Genomic DNA, 21,570 nt, shown 5'->3' on the forward strand with positions numbered 1-21,570 from the left:
ACTAGGGTCTGCACACCTAATTAAGGACTTCTGACCTGGTCATACTTATGATGGGTGTGTGCTTCCATCATCCCAGGCTCTCTTTCTTAGCCACATGAGGAACTTGTGCTTCTCCAATCATGGCTGTTGGGTTCTGCTCAGGACTGGGTCTGTCTCCTCTCCCTACCTTGGGCTTTCTTGGGATTCCCTCCCCAGACTGCTATCTGTGGCCTGATTCACAGCCCTACCTCAAGATGTGAGATTCCACAGCTCTTCTGCCTGTGCTTCCACACAGCAGAGGCTGAGTCTAACTGCACTCAGCAAAGACTGTGGCTTTAGGCCTCCATAGCTTAATATGAAACTCTCTTGAGTCTGCAGAGAGCTGTGGAGAAAGAGCTAGGTACAGGATCATCTCAGGTTCTTGCCCCTATAGAGGCCCCAAAGACTTATGGCTTACTCTGTGGCCCAGTCTGGGCCATTTGAATGCTATTAGAATTAGGCTGCCAGAGGTAGGTCTCCCCAGGGAGTGTGACCTAAATGCAATCTGTACCTCTCCTCTAATAGAGGCACGTGTTACTTGAGGGAGATGGCTTCTGATGAAAGTTCATGGGTTTAGAAATGAATAACCTACAAGAGGATGTTCTGGAGATCAAGAGGCAGAAGAGAATCTCCACCAAACTCACTTAGGAGAGGACTTAGAAGGGGGGGCTAGGGTGGTCCAGGTCTAGGCTCTGTACCTACCTTCCTGGAAATGTCATCCAATCTGAAAGACATGGCTCAGGGAAAGGGATGACCTTCCTCTTTTCACTGGAGTCATATGGCTTCTTTTACCAAGCAAAGAGTAAGCCTGATCTTGAGCAGCAGCACTTAGGAGTATGGGGTCATTGGTGAGGGGATATGGCCAAAGACCCTGCCCTAGCCCAAAGCATCTCCTGCAAATGAAGTTACTTTATTTAGAGGCAGTTCTGCCCTGCACTGTTTTTAAGGTATCGCCATGGAAATGTGGAGTAACCCCAAACACTGTTCTTCTGTCTATGCATTTTTTTTTTTTCTCACAATAGGCAGCTTTGGAAGATTTGTTTATGAATTGCTATTCCCTAGGAAGAAGTTTCATTTTCAGTCTCTAAGAAGCACTCTGATTATATTTTTTGTAGATTTCTAATGAGGGACATCACATTTCTAGGGGACACTCACTTGGGATCCCAGAACTCCTTGGAAAGGATAAGATAGAGGTGGATGCCCACTGATGGAGGGTGGGCCCCATGCCAGTTGGCCCACTGGCGTGCTACTGACCATCCCTGGGCTCCAAAGTACCTCACTGGCATGCAGCCAGTGAGGACTGCTCAGTCCCAGAGGCAACAGCGTTCCACCTTCATCTGGCTCTCTTCAATTTTCCCAGGTCTCTCACCTTGGGACACTTAAGGAACCCCATCTCAATCTGTTCATTCTCAAGTGACTGGGAGCCTCAATTCAACAAAAGAAAAAGTACTTTGTGAGGGTTGCTAACGCTGGGTAGAAAGGAGGAAAGAATTATTATTTACTAAATACTCATAATGGATGTAATGCTTACTTCAACACTGACAATAGCCCTAGCAATTAGAGGCCCAATATAAGCTAAGTATGATGACACCAACCTATAATCCAGTACTCTGAGAGGGTGAGGCAGGATTGAAATTTTGACCCCAATCTGGACGATTCAGAGATTAAACCCAAGACCTTTTCTTAAAAAAAAAAGGAAGAAGAAGGAAGAAGGAAGAAGGAAGAAGGAAGAAGGAAGAAGGAAGAAGGAAGAAGGAAGAAGGAGAAGGAGAAGGAGAAGGAGAAGGAGAAGGAGAAGGAGAAGAAGAAGAAGAAGAAGAAGAAGAAGAAGAAGAAGAAGAAGAACAACAACAACAACAACAACAACAACAACAACAACAACAACAACAACTTTGTTTAGGACTGTACTCTCGTTTCACTAGGCCTAGGTCTGAAGGGATCCTCAAAGCCCTTTACTATATAGCGACATCCCAGGATACCCTCTAGCTGTCCCAACAGAGGTGTGTGTGCAGGCAATCCCTTCTCCTACTCTTTCCACCCTAAAGGCCCACAGGATGGCTAGAGGATACCCTTAAGAGAGGATGGAGTGGATTGTGGTCACCAGAGTGGGGAGGAAAGAGGGAACATACAGGACATGACTGCCTCAGCCCTGGCCTGACCTCATCCCTATTCTCCAGCCTCTAGGCACCCTTACATCTTCTCAGGCTCCACAGAGGGTAGGCCACCTGGCAAGCCCATAGCCTACCTGTGGGGTGGGTGGCTCCACTTTTCGTTTCTTCTTCTGGTTCTGCTTATTAGTCCTGGGATAGACCATGAGCATTTCCAGCCACCTGGGGAGAGGAGACAGAACACCAGGTAAGACCCTGACTCTCAGGAACCATAATCCTAACTCTTGTTGATGTGGCCCAGACTCTATGACTTAAACCATTGGCCAGGCCTCCAGGCACTGACCAGGGCAGGGCATCACTCCAAATCAGAGATACTACAGTTGGCCAAAGAGCATGCTCACTGAAGAGGTTAGAGGCACAGGCTGGGCCAGGACCAGATCCAGACAAAAGTCTTGCCATGGCCATGGCAGGCTTAGGACAGACACGATGCAGGCTCCACTGTGGCAGAGGCAGGTCTGACCATAGGGCCTGCAGCACATGGGCACATCACTCTCTCATTGGCAGTCGATCTGTTGGGCTTCACCTTGGCTCTAGAACTGCCCACACAGAATATATCTGCACATGCTCAGGCAGTGGCTAGGAGCCATTTAGGATTGCTGAAGCAAAAGTTGACTCAAAGGAGGAAAGCAGGAATCACGTCAGCAAAGTTTCCTACGCTGGCTCACCTCAGACATGAACAGCTGACCTTTCAGACTATCTCCTGAACAGGAAGGGGGCCAAACACTCTGGCTTTGGATAAGGTCAGACAGAGCAGCAGCTCAGGATGCTCACCAGGGCGTATGAGCTAAAGGGTATCCCCAGACTAGGATGGGGAAGCCACAAGGAGGGTGTACAGAGGAGGCAGTAGGTAGGTGGCTGGGACCTCAGATCTGACTGCTTCTCTGATCAGAGCCTTGGATGTTTGAAGCCCCAGTTGGGATTTGCCTCATTTTTGGGTGGCTGTTGTTACTGAGAATTGAACTTAGGATCTTGTGCTTGCCAGGCAGGCACTGTGCTGAACTATATCCCCAGCCTGTCTTCATTTTTGAAACCAGGTGCTAGATAAGGTTATGGCATGAACAATGCTTCTCCCACTGCATAGAATTTTATACGGACTAAGCAAATGAAACTCTAGAGCTTCATACCAGTCCAAAGGAAGAAGGGTAACACACAGAGAGAGCAAAAAGAGCAAGGACAACCCTAGTTGTCTTTCAGCAGAGGAAGAAATTCCAGGACACACTGGCCCAGACTTTCCTAGAGCACCATGGTCAGTGCTGCTTTAGGCCTTGTGTAGCGATGGTAATGCTACACTGCCACATCCTGGCTAGACACTACACTGGCCTTTTATGCAGCAGAACTCCTGGGGCAGGAGAGAGGCTTCCGGAAGGAGGCTGGGTGAGAATTAGAGGATTTCTGGGACAGCTTCAGGGTTGCTGTGATGTTGACAGCTGGTGGCTGGGGAAGCTGGCTTGGTGCAGGAAAGCACAGTGACTGAGTTAAGGGCTACCCTCAGATCACCTTGACCCATAGTCCTTCAACTTGCCGAGAGTATATAAAAAGTCCTGTTAACAATGACACAAGTCTTGAGGTCACCTCCTTGTGGCCTATAAGCAAGAAAGGATGTTGCAACTTAAAGCCAATAGAACAGGCTTCCCCAGGGCCCTAAGTCCTCTGTTTCTGCTCACTCCTCTTATCTGTCACAGTGGCTGACATGGCTGCCAAGCACTCTGGGAACCCATGTCTGTAGAAGCTTACTTCAATACCTTCATCAGAATCCCAGGTCAAACTTACTGTGCTCTCACAGGGCCCCAAGAATGTAGGAAGAACACTGTAGAACCTTCTGAATGCCTTAAGCCTTACAGGTACCGCCGCCTGGCAATACTGAGGAGCTGCATAGAGTGGGCCTTGAGGAAAGAGTGAAAAGTGGCCAGGCTACATACTGACTGAACAATGAACAGAGCTGATGAGTTCTCCTGTGTGGGATCAGCAACCCAGGAGTTTAGAAGGTAGACTGAAAAGGCCCTAGGTTGTGCACCACGCATCTTGTGATGCTATGAGGCTGGGGTTACAGATGACAGATCAGGGACACAGAACAGAATGTGTCTTCTGCACTTGCACTTCTCATGGAAGCCCAATAGGAATTGCCTATTGTTATTCAAATGTGTTACAAATATTAACAAACCCAGTAAAGAGAGGAGAAGGGTAAGTGTGTTAATTGATACGTGTGTCAACTTGGCTGACTCAGCTCCAGCAGATCTTAGCATGAGGGCCTTGCCCTGCAGGTGGGCAGGGCACAGGAATTGAGAAAGGCAGGAAGCCACCCTGCCTGGTTTCCTGCTGCCCCACCCTGCTTCCGTGGAGAAGTCCCAGTCTTTGGAGGAGCTTGATCTTGGCAGCCACTTTGGAGGAGCTCCAATCTTCACTGTGGAGCTGGTCTTCACAGTCAGCGCAGAAGGAAGAGAGAGGCTTGATGGACATCACTGCAGATGCTGCTCCTCCTCTGCTCTCATTGTTTTCTGCTGCATGAACTGCTGTTGTTTGCCTTGGAGCCAGTGGAATATGGACTGAATCCTCCAGTAACTGTGAGCTAATAAACCTTTCCTTCCTTCATTTTGAGTGTTGGATATTTGTCCCAGCAACAAGTAAAAAGTAACTAAGACAGAATTTGGTACCAGAAAAGTGGGATCGTTGCTGTGGCTAAACCTGACCATGTGGATTACAAGCTTTTGGGAATGGCTTATGGGAAGAGATAGGAAAGATTCAGAGATGTCGCCTACAAGTGAAGTGCTGGAACAGCTTCGGCTGTTTTGTTTTGGAGATTCTGGTCAGAGCTCTGAAGACCAGAAGGCTGAGAGAGCCTGCCTGTGAAGACAAGGCTGGGGAGGTTTCTGCCGGGGAAAAAAGACAGCATTGGTTGTTGGACTCCAGATCATTTGTGTTTTGACTTGGCGGAGAAGTTGTCTGCATTTTGCTCGTGCCCAGAGACTTGGCCTGAGAGTGAGTTTAAGCATGGCGGACTGATTAATCTAGCAAAAGATATTTCAAAACAGCCAAATATTGGGGCAGTGGCCTGGTTGTTACTGGGGGCTTTTAGCCAGATTTATTTGGAGAATCAAGAGCAAAGAGCCCAAAAGGATGATTTAAAATGTTGTGAGTTTGGCCAGAAAGGAAGCTCCAGGAAAGCTGTGGACTGCACAGACAGAGCTGAGAAGATCTCCATTGCTGAGAAGGAACAGGAGAGTAGAAAAGATGTCCTGAGGGCATCACAGGAGGTAGCAGGTTCTTGCCCTTTGCAGCCTCAGAATGGCAATGGTGAGGGATTTTGCTTTGAGGAGAAAGCTGCAGAGCCCCATCTTCCAGAATGGAGGCAGAGGCCACACCAGGTTCCAGAATGGAGGCGGCGGCCACATCAGATTGCAGAATGGTGCTGACACAGAGAATTTGTTTCTCAGAATCAGAGTCAGAATGCTCAGCAATCCAGGCACTTGACCCGTACAGCCAAGAGAGAGGAAACCCTGGCTTCTGCTCCAGCTGGCAGCAGCCCTTGGCATCATCCACGTGGCTTTGGTTGTAGGTGCATGCAGAATGCAGGTGTTCTGAGGTTCAGAAGGCTTCCACCCAGATTTCAGAAGAAGACCTGGAAGGCCAGACAGTGTGCCCATGAGAGGGCAGTGTGTGAAGCTGTGAATGAGAAGCCTATTCAGTGGAAACCTCAGAAGTCTGAAAAAGCCAGAAATGTGGATGGTCTAAGAAAAGCTGCAAAAAGGGAGCAAAGCAGGCCTGTGAGAAAAGCCATAGGAGCTATCAGCAGAAGTGCCATAGGGGTGGAGCCATGTAAGGCTTTTTGGAGCCCACAACTCATTACAGGGTGCTTTGGATGGTCCACAGGGAACTATAGGACTTAAGTTTGCCCTTCTGGACTTTGGACTTGTTTTGGTCCCAATTGTTTATATCCTGCTGTGTATCCCTTTTGGAATGGCAATGCTTATCTTGTGCCTGTGAATGTTAGAAGTGTTTAACTTTGCATTTGTAGAGGGGCTCACAGCTAAGAGTTTGCCTTAGATCTTGGAAGCTTGGGACTTGGACTTTTCAGTGTTGCTGAAACTGGTTGGACTTCGGCAACTCTTAGAGATGGACTAAAATGTCTTTTACACAAACGGTTGTGCATGAGTCTTTGGAGGGCCAGGGGTAACATGTCATGGTTCTAATGTAATGCAATGTTCAATTTGTAAAATGTTTAAACATGTCTGTGTACATGTCTGTGAAATTGGCTTAAAAAAGTATATGTCTAGTTGCCAAGTTGACAAGGGGTGGACTGTGTTAGTTGATACATTGTGTCAACTTGGTTGAATCAGCTCCTGCACATCTCAGCATGAGGGCCTTGCCCTGCAGGTGGGCAGGGCACAGGAATTGAGAAAGGCAGGAAGCCACCCTGCCTGGTTTCCTGCTGCCCCACCCTGCTTCCGTGGAGAAGTCCCAGTCTTTGGAGGAGCTTGATCTTGGCAGCCGCGCCACTTTGGAGGAGCTCCAATCTTTACTGTGGAGCTGGTCTTCGCAGTCAGCGCAGAAGGAAGAGAGAGGCTTGATGGACGCCACTGCAGATGCTGCTCCTCTGCTCTCATTGTTTTCTGCCGCATGAACTGCTGTTGTTTGCTTTGGAGCCAGTGGAATATGGACTGAACCCTCCAGTAACTGTGAGCTAATAAACCTTTCCTTCCTTCATTTTGAGTGTCAGGTATTTGTTCCAGCAACGAGTAAAAAGTAACTAAGACAGTAAGTATGGACATAGGATTTGGTGGGTGCCAGGGATCCCCACCTCCATAATGGAGAGCAGCGGAAGGTGACAGCACTGTACAGAGAAGTGTGTGGAAATGGCAGGTCAACACCTGCTGACAGAAGGAAGAATAGAGGAGTAACCATAGGTGAGGCTAGGGCTCAGAATGGAGCAAGGACCCTGGGCTGACTGTCGAAGCACTGATGAAATGCTGAACATCACCCTTTAATTATGTGGCATGTCACTAACCCAGATCCAGGCACCCCACTGCACTGTTGACCTCAGACTCCTTTCTCCCATGCTCTCCCTGGATGGGAAGGTGAGGTTCCCCATCTGGCCAGGCCAGCTAGCAGAAAGAGGTATGAGCTGGAAGTGCAGATGCCCACTCGCATCTAGAGGATGTCTCTGGCAGCTCCCTCAGGTTTCTCAACACAGAGTGAAGTGCTAGATAACCTTAAACCCCACAGTTCTAGATTAAGTTTATAGAAATACACAAGGTGCTCCTCTGCCATCAGGACATGATCTTGCCCTCACCCTCTGGCCTCTTCTCAGTCTAGGCCAGGATATGGCTGAGATACTGAAAGCAAGGTGGTGCTCCAAAAACATCCTTGTGCTCAAACTGAAGAACATTATATCCTTAATTTCCTCTATCTTGCCCTGTAGCTATCAGTCAGTTCCCTTCAACTCCTCATTTCTGCTTTCTTCCAAAGCTTCTTAAGAGGCACCTTCCTCCTTCAAACTTTACAAGATGAGTGGGATTCTCCAAGATTCATTCCTTGAGCTCCCAACCTGGTCTGCTGAGCCTGCCTATCTACACAGGCCATACACATATAGCTTTTTATAATAGGCTAGGCAGAAGGCTGCAGGTAGTGAATGCCCTATTATTAGACAATGAGCTCTCTCAAACTCAGGCACGGAGTTCTCATCCACTATGACTCTCAACTATGTTAAAACCTAGGCCCACTCTCCGGCTGACAGACCTTCTAAAGCTCCTCAAAAGAGTGGCATGAGCAAGAGGCTTGCCCATCATTCTTACTCAAAGAAGCCAGTCTCTGCAGTGGTGCAGCTCATGTGTGAGGCTCTGGGATATGGCTGAGACCTACCTCTACTCTCAAGGGCCATCCCTGAAGAAGATGCTCAAGCATTTGGGTAACCTGGAGCCGGGTGATGGAGCTCCACAGCTCATGGGACATGTTCTACAGGCTGATATGCAAGCTGACTCTGGACAGCCTGGAGGAAAGATAGATCACCCTACAGTGAGGAGTAATGAGTATCACTACCAGCTTAGCCCTATGGAGACATGGTAGTTGGGTGTGCTGTACAATGAGGGTTAGCTGCAGAGTTGGGAAGGGCCTTGAAGCCACCAAGCAACACGAATCTGATTGCTGGGGATTTGTTTTAGGCTGGGGGTTGGGTCAGGTACACATTGTGGACTTCCCTTCCTCATGGCCAAGGGACAGGTGGGTTGGAGTATGCTGAGAGTGGAGGTGGGAAAGCTAGGAGATCTGAGGAAAATATGGTGGCCTTGGAGGGAGGCCGAGTTTTCAGGATGAAGCATGGCAATGTAGGCTGGTAGCACTAAAAAAAGGAGGGTGCTTGGAGGAAGAGCCACCTGGGAAGGAGGTAGTGATTATGTGGCTGAATCAACACACAGGGCCCGCTGGTAGGCAAGTAGATGGGCAATGCCTCCTTCCACAGTGTGCCTCCTCCCATGGCACTGACCACTCACCCACTGATGATCTCTTTAGTTTCTGCTCTGATGAAATGTTCCTTCTCAGGTGTCAGGATACACAGGGAGAATTTCTGGCTGGTGCGGCCCTCCCCATCCACCACATCTGTGCACTGGTTCATGTTGATGGTGCCCTGTGGAAGTGTTGTAGGCTGCAAGAACAAAATGAGTAGTCATTCAGAGACAGCAGGAAAGTGGCAGCACAAGATAGAGGCAGGTCCACAATCCCTAATCATGCCCAAGCCTTTCCCCATTCTGCCCTTGTGGCTCAACTTTCCATCCCTCCCTTGGAGTGACTGGGGCAGGCCAGGTTCCTCAAAGAACAGTATCTGGACTTCACTTCCGACTTGGAAAACAATATCCCTGACTGCACAAAAGGAAGAGGCAGGAGGAGGCAGGAAGAGGATAGCTGAGGAGACAAGAGGCAGCCAAGATCTGATTCCGGAGGGGTTGCTGACCCAAAAGAGCACTGAGAAAAAGCTCTAGGAGATGATTCCAAATAGCTAGATTATTTTGAGATGTAAGGAGTGGACCAAAATAGAGTCACATCTTTGATCCCCAACTACTAGGATGGGACCAGAACCAGACATCCTGTAAAGGTTAGCCTACCCGCAACTGCCCCAAGGCCTCAGAGAGCTCTGCAGATGCTCATGGTTCAACTCTGGGCCAACTCTATCTCAATAAGCAGTATTTTAAAAATAACCAGCAAAAGCTGTTAACTAAAATTAGGAACAAAAAATAACTTTAACGAATTCACACAAATCAAAAAGGCTAGACAAGAGGACCTTTCTAAAGACGAACTGTCAGCCTTCTATCCTCTGGCCTCACAGCCTCCCAAATACTGATGCTTTGAGAAGGCTGATAGGGCACAGTGTGCTAGGACCCTAGAAATGTGTCCTTGATGCTGTCTGCACTACTGGTTCCCATTGGGAAGCAAAGGCCACAGTCTCTGGGCCCTGGAGCTATAGGTGGGTAGGCTATTACTCCATCTTCCTCTGGGACAGCCACCAGCTTCTCTATGAAATTACCATAAAGCTTGTTGTTTCCCTTCCTTGGTCCCATTCCCATGAATCAATTACACAATCAGTGACCTGTGAAAAAGTTCCACCTATGGCTACATGGGGCTTTATGGGGAGATATCTAGACACAAGCAGTCATATGCATGTGTCTGCATGAACACATACATGCTTTTATTTCTCTTGGGGGGTTGCCCGGAAGTAGAGTTTCTGGGTCATATGGGAACTATCCCTTTAACTTTGTAATAAGCTACAAATTTCTCAAAGTGGCTATACCTTTTTACATTTCCATCAGCAGTATAAGGATCTATTATTAATCTTTAAAACTGTACTGTACCTAGTGTGGTAGAACACACCTGTAATCCCAGTACTCAGGGGGCTGAGGAAGGAGGATCACCTTGAGTTCAAGACCAGCCTGGGCTACAGAGTAAGTTAAAGGCTATCCTGACTACATAGTGAGATGCTTTCTCAAACTAACAAACAAACAAACAAACATACAATTTATGCTGAGCTCCCAACCACTGTTCCTGGAAAGCAGGTCCAGGTACACACTGGTAACCTAAAATCCACTTCTTAATCCAGGTATGGTGGCACAGGCCTGCAATCCTAGCATTCAGGAGGCTGAAGCAAGACTCCTTTGAGTCCAAGGCCAGCCTATGCTACATAGTGAATTCAAGACAAGAGCTACATAGTGAGACTTAGTCTCAACACACACAAACAACTCCCCCCCAAAACACCAAAACAAAACAAACAAAATACCCTCACCAAAGTAAGCAAGCAGCTCTTTCCAAATTTCAACAGTGCCACCCAGGAGAGCAAGCAGTGCCACATACTCCACCCTGCCCTGTGCCTCTCACAGAGGAGAATGCTCCCAGAACCCTGTAAAGCAGATATTACCACCATCTCTATCCTACAGACAAGGAAGCAAGCCCCCTAAGAAGCTAAGTAACTCATTCAGCATCACGGTGCTAAGAATTAGCAGCCATGTCAGGATTTAAATTTAGGTCCCTGGCTCTGGAGCTAGACCCATCTTTACATTGCACTGCACTCTGTCTCCCACACTCATAAAGCTGAAGCACATTCAAATTGGCTTCCAGATAATCCATGCTTCCAGCCAGTGCTTCTCCCCTCTCCTGCTGCCTCTATCTTACAGGCTGGACACACCCATCTGCATTTTTAGTCCAGGCAGTCTGTCCTTAGAGGACAGAAAGAAAGGTTTCAGCTATGCCCAACATTATGCTACAAGAGCAAGGGCAAGTATCTAGGCTGTAACCCAAATTCAGGCAATGAGAATGGCAGCCTCTGATGCTGTCAGCAAGAAACCAGCTCCAACAAGTTCCCTGTCCTAGTTCTGCACCTCCAGAGGTTAGGAATCCAGGCCTCTTAAGAGGCCAAGCTTCACCTAGTTTTATGTGTTCCCAAAAAAAGAAATGGCTGTTGTACAGCTATAGGCTCAGGTCTACCCAGCCCTCCATCTATTTTGAGCCTCCAGTCCTCTTCTGGTCCCCCCAGTGCCCAGCTAGAACAAAGCTGCTATAGGGTAGAAGCACTTATGTATGAAAGGGGCAAGCAGGAAGGCACAAGAAAAGGGCATTTCTTCAAAGATGGAGACAGCCTGCTCAGAGTCTAGCTTTCCTACTCATCCTCTGCTATAAGCCTACTACAAGAGCCTGGATCCCTGGTGCACTGTATCTAGGGCATCTGTCAGGGCCAGAGCGACCTGCCTGAATTCGAGCGATCCTGGTACTGCAGCCTCACCACCTGAGGGCCCTCTGCCCCATCCAAGCCCTTGCAGGTGGACTCTTACAGTTTTTGTATAGGTGTCTCCCCAAAGTCATGCAGTCATGGGGCAGCTTCTGGAGTTTGTGATTGATTATTCTGGGTGTGGGTGCTGCACCGGCCCTGAGGCAGGTACTCTTCATTACAATGTAAGGAAGGGAAAGGAAGGGAAGAGCCTAACTAGCTGCCATGGCTGCTTCCACTTCCTTTGTTCTTTGCTTCTGCCATGAACCACTGTTCTGTGCCATGTACCACTCTGCCTTGGAGCCAGCTGAGTATGGACTGAAATCTCCTCTAACTGTGAGATAACCTTTCATTCCTTAATTTGGGGTGTTGGCTATCTGGTTCCAACAATGAGAGAAGAGTAACTGAGACAGAATTCTAACACATTTCCTAATGATCCCAGGGAGTGTGAAAAGGTGTGCTTCTAAGAACAAAAAGAAAAAAGGAACCAGAACTAACTATAGAGAGGGGTCTTTTAGCATGCTCAAGGGGAGGGTCCTTCCTCCCAGAGGCTAGCTACTTTACAGAACCAGAAGCAGCTCTGTGGGATAAAGCAGGTATCTTCTATTTTGTTGTCTATAGACCCACTCAGAAGAGGAATAGAGACAGAGAACCATAGAAACCAAGACTCTCCCTGGGGCAAAGAATGCAAAGCACCTTTCAAGGTGAAGCCTAACTCCAATGCTAGAAAGCAGTAGGACACCAGGCTTTCCAAATTTACCTCACCAAGATCCAGAGAATACTATTCACACAATGCTGAGCATATATGCACAGGGACACATATTAGAAAATTACAATCAGTACTTTTACCACACACAAGACATTTATTTATTTTTTCATATTCACTATGATCCACTTACTGAATATGAAAAGCACTTCTTGCAACTTGGGAAGAGTAATTACCTGGCATGTCTATACCAGAACAGAGGCTCAAATACTATAATGAAAACAAGAAGCCTCTATCTGCTAGTGTGACCTATAGTGGTGAGTAGTGGCTTATTTCTTCTCAGTGTTCACCAATGGCCAGGCAGGGATTTGGGGAGTTGTAAGCACTGATTCATTCTCTCTCACAGCATCTGGGGTTAGGTACATCACCCTTCTGGTCCCAGATATGCAAGTTGGAACTTTGAGTAGATAAGGGACATGTTGTTCCCTAAAACAAGTCTGATCTCTCTGGCTCTGCTACCCTCTTTGATATCCTTCTTCCTTAGTCTGCAACCATTCTGCATAGTAATATGGAAATGTACAGGAGAAACTGTAGGTTTGGCCACCAGGCTTGACTCAAGCCCTGAACACAGGACAATGGTGTGCACCAAGATATGGACCCAGCCCACAACAGAACCACCTGCCTCCGTCTACTGAGGTAGTGACAACGGCACCACAGATGGGCAGGCAAGAAACTAAATTCCTAAAGCAAAGGCCTGATAAACAGCTGTACTGGATGTTGGCTGGTTTGGCAGAGTAAGCCAGGCTTAAGGACAGGCCCTTCCTTTCTTTGGGCTGAGGAAGTTAGATCTGAGTTCTTGGAGTGGAAAGCAACCCCCTGGGAGCATCAACTAAGCTTCAAAGCCCAACACAGATTATTCTAATGAATAAGGAGTCCCTCTATTGGGGGAAAGGATGCTACCCCTACAGTACCTGGTATACACAGGCACCTGACTCAGCTCAAAGTCCCTTCCTCCCATAACAGGACCCTCTCCTGAGAGGTGTTCCTAAAAGTCAAGTCCTCTGAGGAAACTAGAAAGAGCAGTTGAAAAGTATCATTAGCTCACCCAGCTTGGAATGAACAATCTCTGCCTGGCCTCTGCACTACAGCTCAGAAGTATCAGGCCAACTTTGGTTGGGGCTTGGGGTCACAGGGATGGACAAGGGCTATAGCAGGAGGACTTCCTCCTTTTATATCCAGTTGTAGCTGTGGTCCCTGTGGTTTGTAGGGCACACTGAAAACCATCCTTTACAATGGAATCTACTGTTGGTCCTCTGGCCCCCCTTGGCTTGTTTCAGATAGCCTCCTCTTCATGGGTAGACATAAAACTTGCATTCTAGGCCTTGGCTGCCTCAGGAGGATAAACACCTAACCAGGCCAGCTAGACTGCAAGTATAGCATTGGCTAGTGACATGCTCACTAGAGCTCCTATCACTCCAGCATGAGAGGAAGGGCTGGAGCCACAGACCACACCTATCCCAGTTCCTGCCTCTCTGAGCAGGTTGCAAGATGTAAGGTACACTCTGAGCCTTACCTTCTCAGAACCTAAGAAGTGTTTACCTTGGAGTCAAATCCCAGCTCTGTGCTCATTAGCCCTGTGGAGCTAATGATAAGTCACAAATTGTGATCCTCAGATTCCAAAAATGTGAAATACAGACAAAAGTATGCCCATTCAACTATAAAACGGTCTCATTGCTGTGGAAGTTTTGCTTTCTTTAATTCAAAGTGTTATAGATAGACATGTAACATGGTGGCACATGCCTGCCTACATCCCAGCACTCAGGAGGCTGACATGGGAGGAATGCAATGAGTTCAAGGGGGCCTGGGCTACACAATGAGTTCAAAACCAGCCTGGAATACACAGTAAGATTCTAATACCCTCTCCACCCCGAGACAGAGGCAGACACAAAGAGAGACAGATAGACATATAGCAGAGGGGTATAGTTTGGATCCAAGCATTCCCCAAAAGCCCGTGTGTCAAAGGCTTAGTCTCCTGCCTGGTGCTACTGGGGGTTAGGGATGAGGTGGAACCATCAGGTAATGGGGTGTAAAGGGAGGAAGTCAGGTCACTGGGGGCATGTCCTTGAAGAGGGTAATGGAAGGTTAGTCTCTTTGCTCCCAAAACCATGAGGTGAACAGCTTGCTCTACAGAATTCCTATCACTGCCTTTACCAAAAGCAATGGGACCAAGTGATCATGAACTAAACCTCTGAAACCATGATCCAAAATAAACCTTAAGATCTTCTTTTAAATTGATTCTCTCATGTAATTGTTACAGTAATGGAAAGTTAACACCCCAAAATGCCATCCCTACTTATATACCCAAAAGACATGAAATTGGGTGTTCTAATAAAAATATACAATTGCCCACAATAACATTACTCATAGTAGCTAAAAAGTAAAAATTACCAAAATGTCAATCACTGGATAGATAAATAAATAAAAAGTAACGTAAATATTAACACTTGGGGCTGGCCAGATAGCTCAGCAGATTAAAGAGCCTACTTAGGCAGATGCAAGGACTGGGGTTCGATCCCCGGCATGCCATGCCGGCCCTGCCCACAGGGCACGCTGAGACGGTGATAGAGTCTAGGCATGGTGGAGCATGGACTCTGTAATCCCAGCACTTGGAAGGCTGAAAAACAGGAGGATCACTAGGAGTCCGATCTGTGTAGTGAGACCTTGTACTAGATACATTTAAAAAAAAAAAAAATGACCCTTGCTTGAACATAAATGAAACTTGAAAACATGATGCTGAGAAAGAAATCATTTATAAATGCCAAATATTATATGATTGAATTTTGATGAAATATCCAGAATAGGGAAATATACAGAGTCAGAAAGCAGATCAGTCACACCAGGGGCAATGGGGAGTTTGGGGAGTGAGGGAGGACTTAATGGATATGGAGTTTCTGTGTGGGGTAATGAAAAGTTTCTGGAATAGTCAGGCATGATGTTGCACTATAACACTGTTAACACTAGTGCATTATAGTACACTGATAATAGTATAAGCATACTACATTGCTACTTCTCAGTGGTTAAAATGGTAAATTTTATATGAATTTTACAAAACAGAAATCTGTTCCCTACAAAGCTGTCCAGAGGCTAGGAGTACTACTTACACAAGGCAAAGCTCAGTTGCACTGCGCCCTGTCCTCACCACTTCTCTGCATACACCCTCACGCAGCCACTAAGGCAGGGGTAGAACTGGACATTTTTCCTAATATTCTGCCATCGCAGAGTGGAAGCCTTGGGCATTCTGTCTCCCACCCTGCAATGGAGAGCCAAAACCCACAGGTCTGATGGCATTCCAGGTATGACCACCATCTGTCCCACCAGCGTCCTTCCAAGTGATGGAGGTCTCTGTGCAGACCTTAGTGGCCAAGTACTTGTGCCAAGATGACTCCCAGGGGAATTAAAATGGACACAACAAACTCAGAGGCTTATCCAGCGGACATTGAACAACCTGCACACACACACACTGTGTGCTTCAAGGAGTTCGCTTAGTTCTGGGAACACTTAAACACTAAAGAACTCCCTTAGGCCACACCCAGGGAGCAAGGTGGGCCTGCCTTTCTGCAGCACCTTGCATTAATGGCATCAGTCCTACACAGTCTCCCATCCTGCATCTCCAGCTGCTCACTTACCTAGTTCCTGGACACGCACAGCCCTGCACCCCTATACCCACTGCCTACTCTACAACTGCATGGCAACTCTTCTGCAAACCAATCTAAACTCGAGAGAAAGCAGGAGGAAGCCCTGAATCAGGAGTCCCGGGAGAGCATCTCTGAGCATGAGACAGCTATAGCTGCTGATGCACAACAAGAGCCCCAGGACTATTCTTCTAGGTCTGGTGGACTCAGTATTTCCACATCACTCAACAAGACAGGTCACTATCAGAGACAGGCCACCCCAGAACCACTGCCATGAACACAGATTTTGTCAGACTACCCTGTCTCAGCTCTTCCAACAGGCTTCTAGACCTGGCCCTGTATTATAGGGTCATGATCTTGTCTCTGCCACCCACCCCGCCTCATTTCCAAGTCCTGATCACTAGCCTAAAGACATCCAGCAAACTTAAAGGCAACTCCTGCCAGAAATGCCCTCACCTCCCATTTGATGGTCCTCTGTTTTCTCAAGTCAGCTGCAGTATGTAGTCCTTGGGCTACACATAGATCCCCTACCTTCTCTCCAACCTAGACTGGGAAGTATTGGATAAAATCAATAGCATTAGCCTCTATATACCTAGATTGGCACTTCCTATAATGAGCTTCAGTAAATACTCCTGAATATCTGAAACAAGGCAATTCCTTTAGCTCTATAATATAGACTAAAATGTTTGTTCTATTCATATATATTTTATGTGTAAACAAATGTCTCATTTATGAAACAGGAACAACTATCGTTAATCAAATCTCATATTTTAGCAGTAGGTATGATGATAAACACATAAAAACTAGGTAGGAACAGGTTTTGTATGTACTCCTTATGAGAAGGAGTTTTGGGAAGAGATACAGGCCCAGAAGGGACCTGTGAGTTCCATGGTCTTCCCCCCGTGGCACCTGGGTCACTGAAGATATGGCCAGGGCTGTAGCCACCATCCTGACCTTAGCCAGAACTCTATGACAACTAGAGTTCTCATAGGTGTGGTGATGCTGCCTAACTCCACTTGCATAAAATGTCCAGGACAGGCCTGTGGGCAGGAAAAAAAAAAAAAAAGAAAAGAAAAGAAAAGAAAAGAAAAGAAAAGAAAAGAAAAGAAAAGAGACAAGAGGTTGCCAAAGGCTGGGGGGAAAGGTGGAGTAACAGCTTAGGGTGGCAGGGTTTTTTTTTGTTTTGCTTTGTTTGTTTGTTTGTCTGATACCAAGGATTGAACTTGGCAAGCAAGTACCTTGTGCTTGCCAGGAAGGCACTTAAGCTGCTAAGCTATTACCCTGGGCCATGGATAGCGGGGGTGTTTGTTTGTTTGTTTGTTTGTTTGTTTCTGGGGTTGATAAAACATGTTCTTAGACTGTGCTGATAGCTGTACAACCTTGTGAATATTCTAAAAGACAATGATATGTATCCCTAAAACAAAACAAATTACTGCACAGAAAAAAGAGAACCAAGAATGTGGTAGCTGGCAGACTAGGCCTATGCGGCTCCTCTTGGCCTCCCATACAGAAGAACAATGATAGCTCATCACTTCCAGCCCAGTCCTGGGAGGACTGTACACCCTACATCTGCCCTGACACCAAGACCCGGGTTTTCCACTATGGAATTTCGCCTCGGCCATGAGAAGCAGCATCTACGTTGAAACCCCCAAGGTCCTAACTTTCTACCTACTGTGACCCAAACGCAGAAGTCAGTGCAGAGGCCAGAGCCTAGCACTTCACTGCAAGGTGGCCCTGGCTGGAGATGACACTGGCTGAACAGCTACTCTCAGACAGCATGGGTTTTGTTAGGCATTCAGAGCTTCCATAAATTAGCAGACAGGGGCTTCCAAGAGTGTCTGCTAATTCCAACATCAACTGTGTGTAGTGCAGTAACCCCTCAACCTGTAGTGGCACTTCACATCCTGAAGTGGTCTGGGGGACTTTATGTGATGCTGCACAAATGGCCTATTTGGAACTTTCATGGGAGTGAGGTAGATCATTAGGCTGACTAAGCTTAATTTTTGTAAAAGAGAAAAGAACACAACAAAGTCCCTTTTTAGTTGCTGCCAAGACTGGAATGTTTCTTCTCACACCTGCTGTGCTAGCCTGCCTGCTGGTGAGGCAGCAAGGTGTTCAGGCTTCCTCCAAGTGGCCAAAGGCTCTCTGCTAGAGAACCTTCTCTTACAAAGTCCTTACCAAGCGGCCAAGGTCCACCTTTCTCCTGAAATTGGGAGACAGGGGAACTGGGGAAAAACAGCTTGCATCCCCTCATACACCAAGAGTTAGCTGGCACACTCCACAAGTGTGGAGATACACTATCTGTGAAAACAAATCTACAATGTAAGAGGAAAAACTGTAATACTCAAAAGACCAAGGACAGAAGCTCTGTAACATCGACTATGGCAAATTTCTCGGATGTGACCATAAGAGCACAGGCAACATGAAAGTAAAAAATGATTAAATTGAACATCATCGAAACTTAAAAGAAAATTTTGTATCTAAGGATATTATCAAGAAACTGAAAAGGTAACCAATGGAAGGAGAGAGAATATTTGCAAATCCTATACTGAATAAAGAATTGATATCCAAAATATAAAAAAAAAAAACTCCTAAAAATTAACAAGTAAAAAAAGGCAATGATTTGAACAGATGCTTCTCTAAAGATATGTAAGTGGCCAATAATCTCTGAAGCTTTTTCAGTGGTTCTGTGTCCCTGATTTACACCCACAACCTGTGTTCATATGAGGTCTCAAAATACTTCCTTATTCAGCATGACAACGTACTCCAGAAATCTAGCATATTTCCTGCCCCAGCCCTTGATCAGTCACTTTCTCAGGGAGCCCAGGTTTCTCTATTGGAGAGGAATTAGAAACCAAGATCTGAATGGTGGGTGTGTTTACTGTTCTTAGGATGTTTCAGGTTCTATTCTCAGCTGGCCAACAAGAAAAGAGAGATGTATTATATGTTTATATGGATGCACAGAATTTCTTCCAGTGGACTCCTAGGGAAGAATCTGCCACCATTCCTATATATATCTAAGAGTTCAGCACTGGGTGGTATGTTGCTGGCTGAATGTTCTGTATTTTCAGAATGATTTGTTGAGACCTAAGAATGAGGAAGGAGAAAAAAAACTAGACAGCAAGAGCAGACAGAGAAGGGGAGGGGAGTGGAGGGAGTCAAGGACATCTTACTGGAGGAGCTATCTTTCCAGCCATGAGGTCTCAGAAGTTTGTGTTCCAAAGCAGGTGGTAGGATAGCCATTCTGGAAAGATCTAGGCTAAAGAGCAAGTAGACCAGGAATGGAGCTTTATTTGTCCTGGTTCACTTGACCTACAGCCACAGGCACTTGACTCTCTCTTAGGAAAGGAGACTATTTAACTGTTTTTCTGCCCAAAGGTGTCTGATTGAGACTGATCTGATTCAGGCAGATCAAAAAAAATAAGACCTACCAAGACTGAGCCATGAAGGGCTGTAACATCTACTGAGCCCCAATTTCAGTGGCTTCTAGCTCACCAAGTACTGGGCTCTCCACAGGAGCACCAGAGCATGTCCAGGGTAGAAGAGGCAAGCTGTCTTAAATTGGAAGGTTTCAGAGCTGAACACAACAGACCTCATTGCTGAATAATGGAATCAGGAAAGAGTTAGAAATACATGTCCTATGCTCAGAGACTTAAATTTTCTCTTGTGTCCAGCAGAAATTAAGAACCACTGCCTCAAACAGATCCTAATCTCTGCTGCCACAGCAGGTCTCACTTCTAGCTGTTAGGTGGATGGTTTTCCATCCTAGGCTAGCCATCCAGCTGTATTAAGTCATCCACAGCTTTTGGCTAGGCGCAAGAGGACCTGATGAAAGCAAAGATGGAGAGGAGAGGACAGACTGAACACAGCTGCAAAGAGCCAGTGGACACTGGGGATGGGTGGGCTACAGGAAGACAATGGGCAGGATTTCACAAGGGGATTGGGCTAGCACCCCAAAAGCCACCGCCAGATACAATGAAGGCAAACTCAACCCTTAAGCAGCCTGACAAATGGGGTGGACAATGTCATTCTCTCAGAAGACATAGCAATGAGAACCAGGGAATTGGGAAAGGTAGAGGCCATGTCTGGCACCTGCTTTATCCAAGGATGGTGGTCCCCTTCAGAGATGTATAGGAGAATAAGATGTGTCCAGGGATACATTTTTGGTGACCTCCTCAGTAAAGAACAAGATTCATCCCCACTCCCTACTCCCCAGGCCCTGAGCCATGGGGCTGATTTCTTGGGCTTCTGTTCACTGTGCTCAGCTGAAGCAGACCATTTATGGGTTCACTGCTGACACAATTGTAGACCACAGCTCATATATGTTCTTTTCTGCCAGGTTGGTGCCAGTGGACCTGGGACCACCCCAGGACAGGCTTGGCTAGACCTATATCAATTGGAAGCCCAAAAGACTAACAACCACCTTCTGCCAAAATTCCAAAGCAGCTAGGAAAAGGAACTCTAGACTCCAAGAGTTCATCAGACCCAGGGAATCAACGAGCTTTCATTTTAGACTGAGCTGAGCAGGCTACAAGAATCAATTTGCTTGCACTTCTGACTGAGCTTGTGAAGCCCCAGGAACCAATGAGCTTTCAGTGCTTTCCAGGTCTCAGACAGCAAGGGGACAGGGAATGGTGAACTCCAGTAAGAATTCATGGGAACAGCTGGGGCCTATGCACCAAGTGGACCTGAAATTAGGCCAGTCCTGGGTCCTCTTGCCTGCCCTTCACCCTTTAAGATACCATACTCCAGAGGAATTCTGATGTGGTCACGGGTTAAATCTCCCTGACCAACAGGCAGCTCCTAGAGAAGGAAACAAGCCTGCAATTACAGTCCCAAATCCCCTGGGAAGCTGTAGAGATAGCGTAGCGGTTTATGCATCAGGCTCTACAGCACGACTTCGCAGGTTCGAGCCCCAAATCCCCTGGGAACAGACTCTGTGTCCAAGTGCCACATACAGGAACAACCTGAATATCTTAGCTCAACTTTCCTACACCTACCCAAATCTAGTAGCAATTGTAGACCGAGGTTCATGTATATTTTCTCCTTTCTAACCAGCACTTACAGACCATGGGTTCACTCCCTCCCTCCACGCTGAGGCGGCTTCTTGAAGATAATGAAACATGGGTAAGTACATCTGTCATTCTGACAGGCTGAACCTCCTGGTCCTAAATGTAAAATGCTGGAAGAAGCACACTGCTGTTCTGAGACCACATTTCACAGAGGAAACTCTAATATCCTCAGGTATTCTTACAAAGGGTAGTACAAACTAGAGATTCAACAAATGAGTTGAAGGTAAAATGTCAGTGAGAAGGAAGTTTGTGGTTAAATTTCTTCAGTTTATTTTCTGCTTCTAAGACTTTCCCAACCCAGGGAAGGGATCTAAGCCAAGAGCTGAGTAGGAAAGCAAGCATTTGAGAGAGGTCGGCTTACCTCAGGAGCCCCTCCTGTCCCATACTTCCCCAAGGAGTTCCTACTCCATTCCTCAGAGGGTCAAGCTTCTTCCAGAAGCCACCCTGACACAGTGAGGCTTTCCTACCCAATCTGAGAACATGTCCTCCAATACTGAGATCCCACATATCTGTTGGCTCTGAAGACCTAGTAATTTAGGGGTGGGGGTGGAGTTCACGTATGGTCTCTGTCATCATCCTCAGCCCTAAAATAAACCAAGTCTGGCACTCGATCTTCTTCTCAGATGGCACTGGTTCTCAATCTGAACCTTTTACTGGCCTGGCTGAGTGCTTA

General features: G+C 46.9%; 1 protein-coding gene across 9 annotated transcripts in view; it reads right to left on the bottom strand.

The window, feature by feature from the left end:
* Positions 1–21,570, bottom strand: part of Mprip (myosin phosphatase Rho interacting protein) — a 155,361-nt gene that overhangs the window by 47,858 nt on the left and 85,933 nt on the right. For all 9 annotated transcript variants that reach the window (XM_023700154.1, XM_023700155.1, XM_004640309.3 and 6 more), the window contains exons 4-5: positions 8,669–8,820; positions 2,264–2,348 (exon numbers count right to left, since the gene is read on the bottom strand). In XM_023700154.1, coding sequence (XP_023555922.1) covers positions 2,264–2,348; positions 8,669–8,820 — 237 coding nt within the window. The remainder of the gene's footprint in view (positions 1–2,263; positions 2,349–8,668; positions 8,821–21,570) is intronic.

Source organism: Octodon degus, unplaced genomic scaffold (genome assembly GCF_000260255.1).
Source record: "Octodon degus isolate 3935 unplaced genomic scaffold, OctDeg1.0 scaffold00122, whole genome shotgun sequence".
NCBI classification, from domain to species: domain Eukaryota; kingdom Metazoa; phylum Chordata; class Mammalia; order Rodentia; family Octodontidae; genus Octodon; species Octodon degus.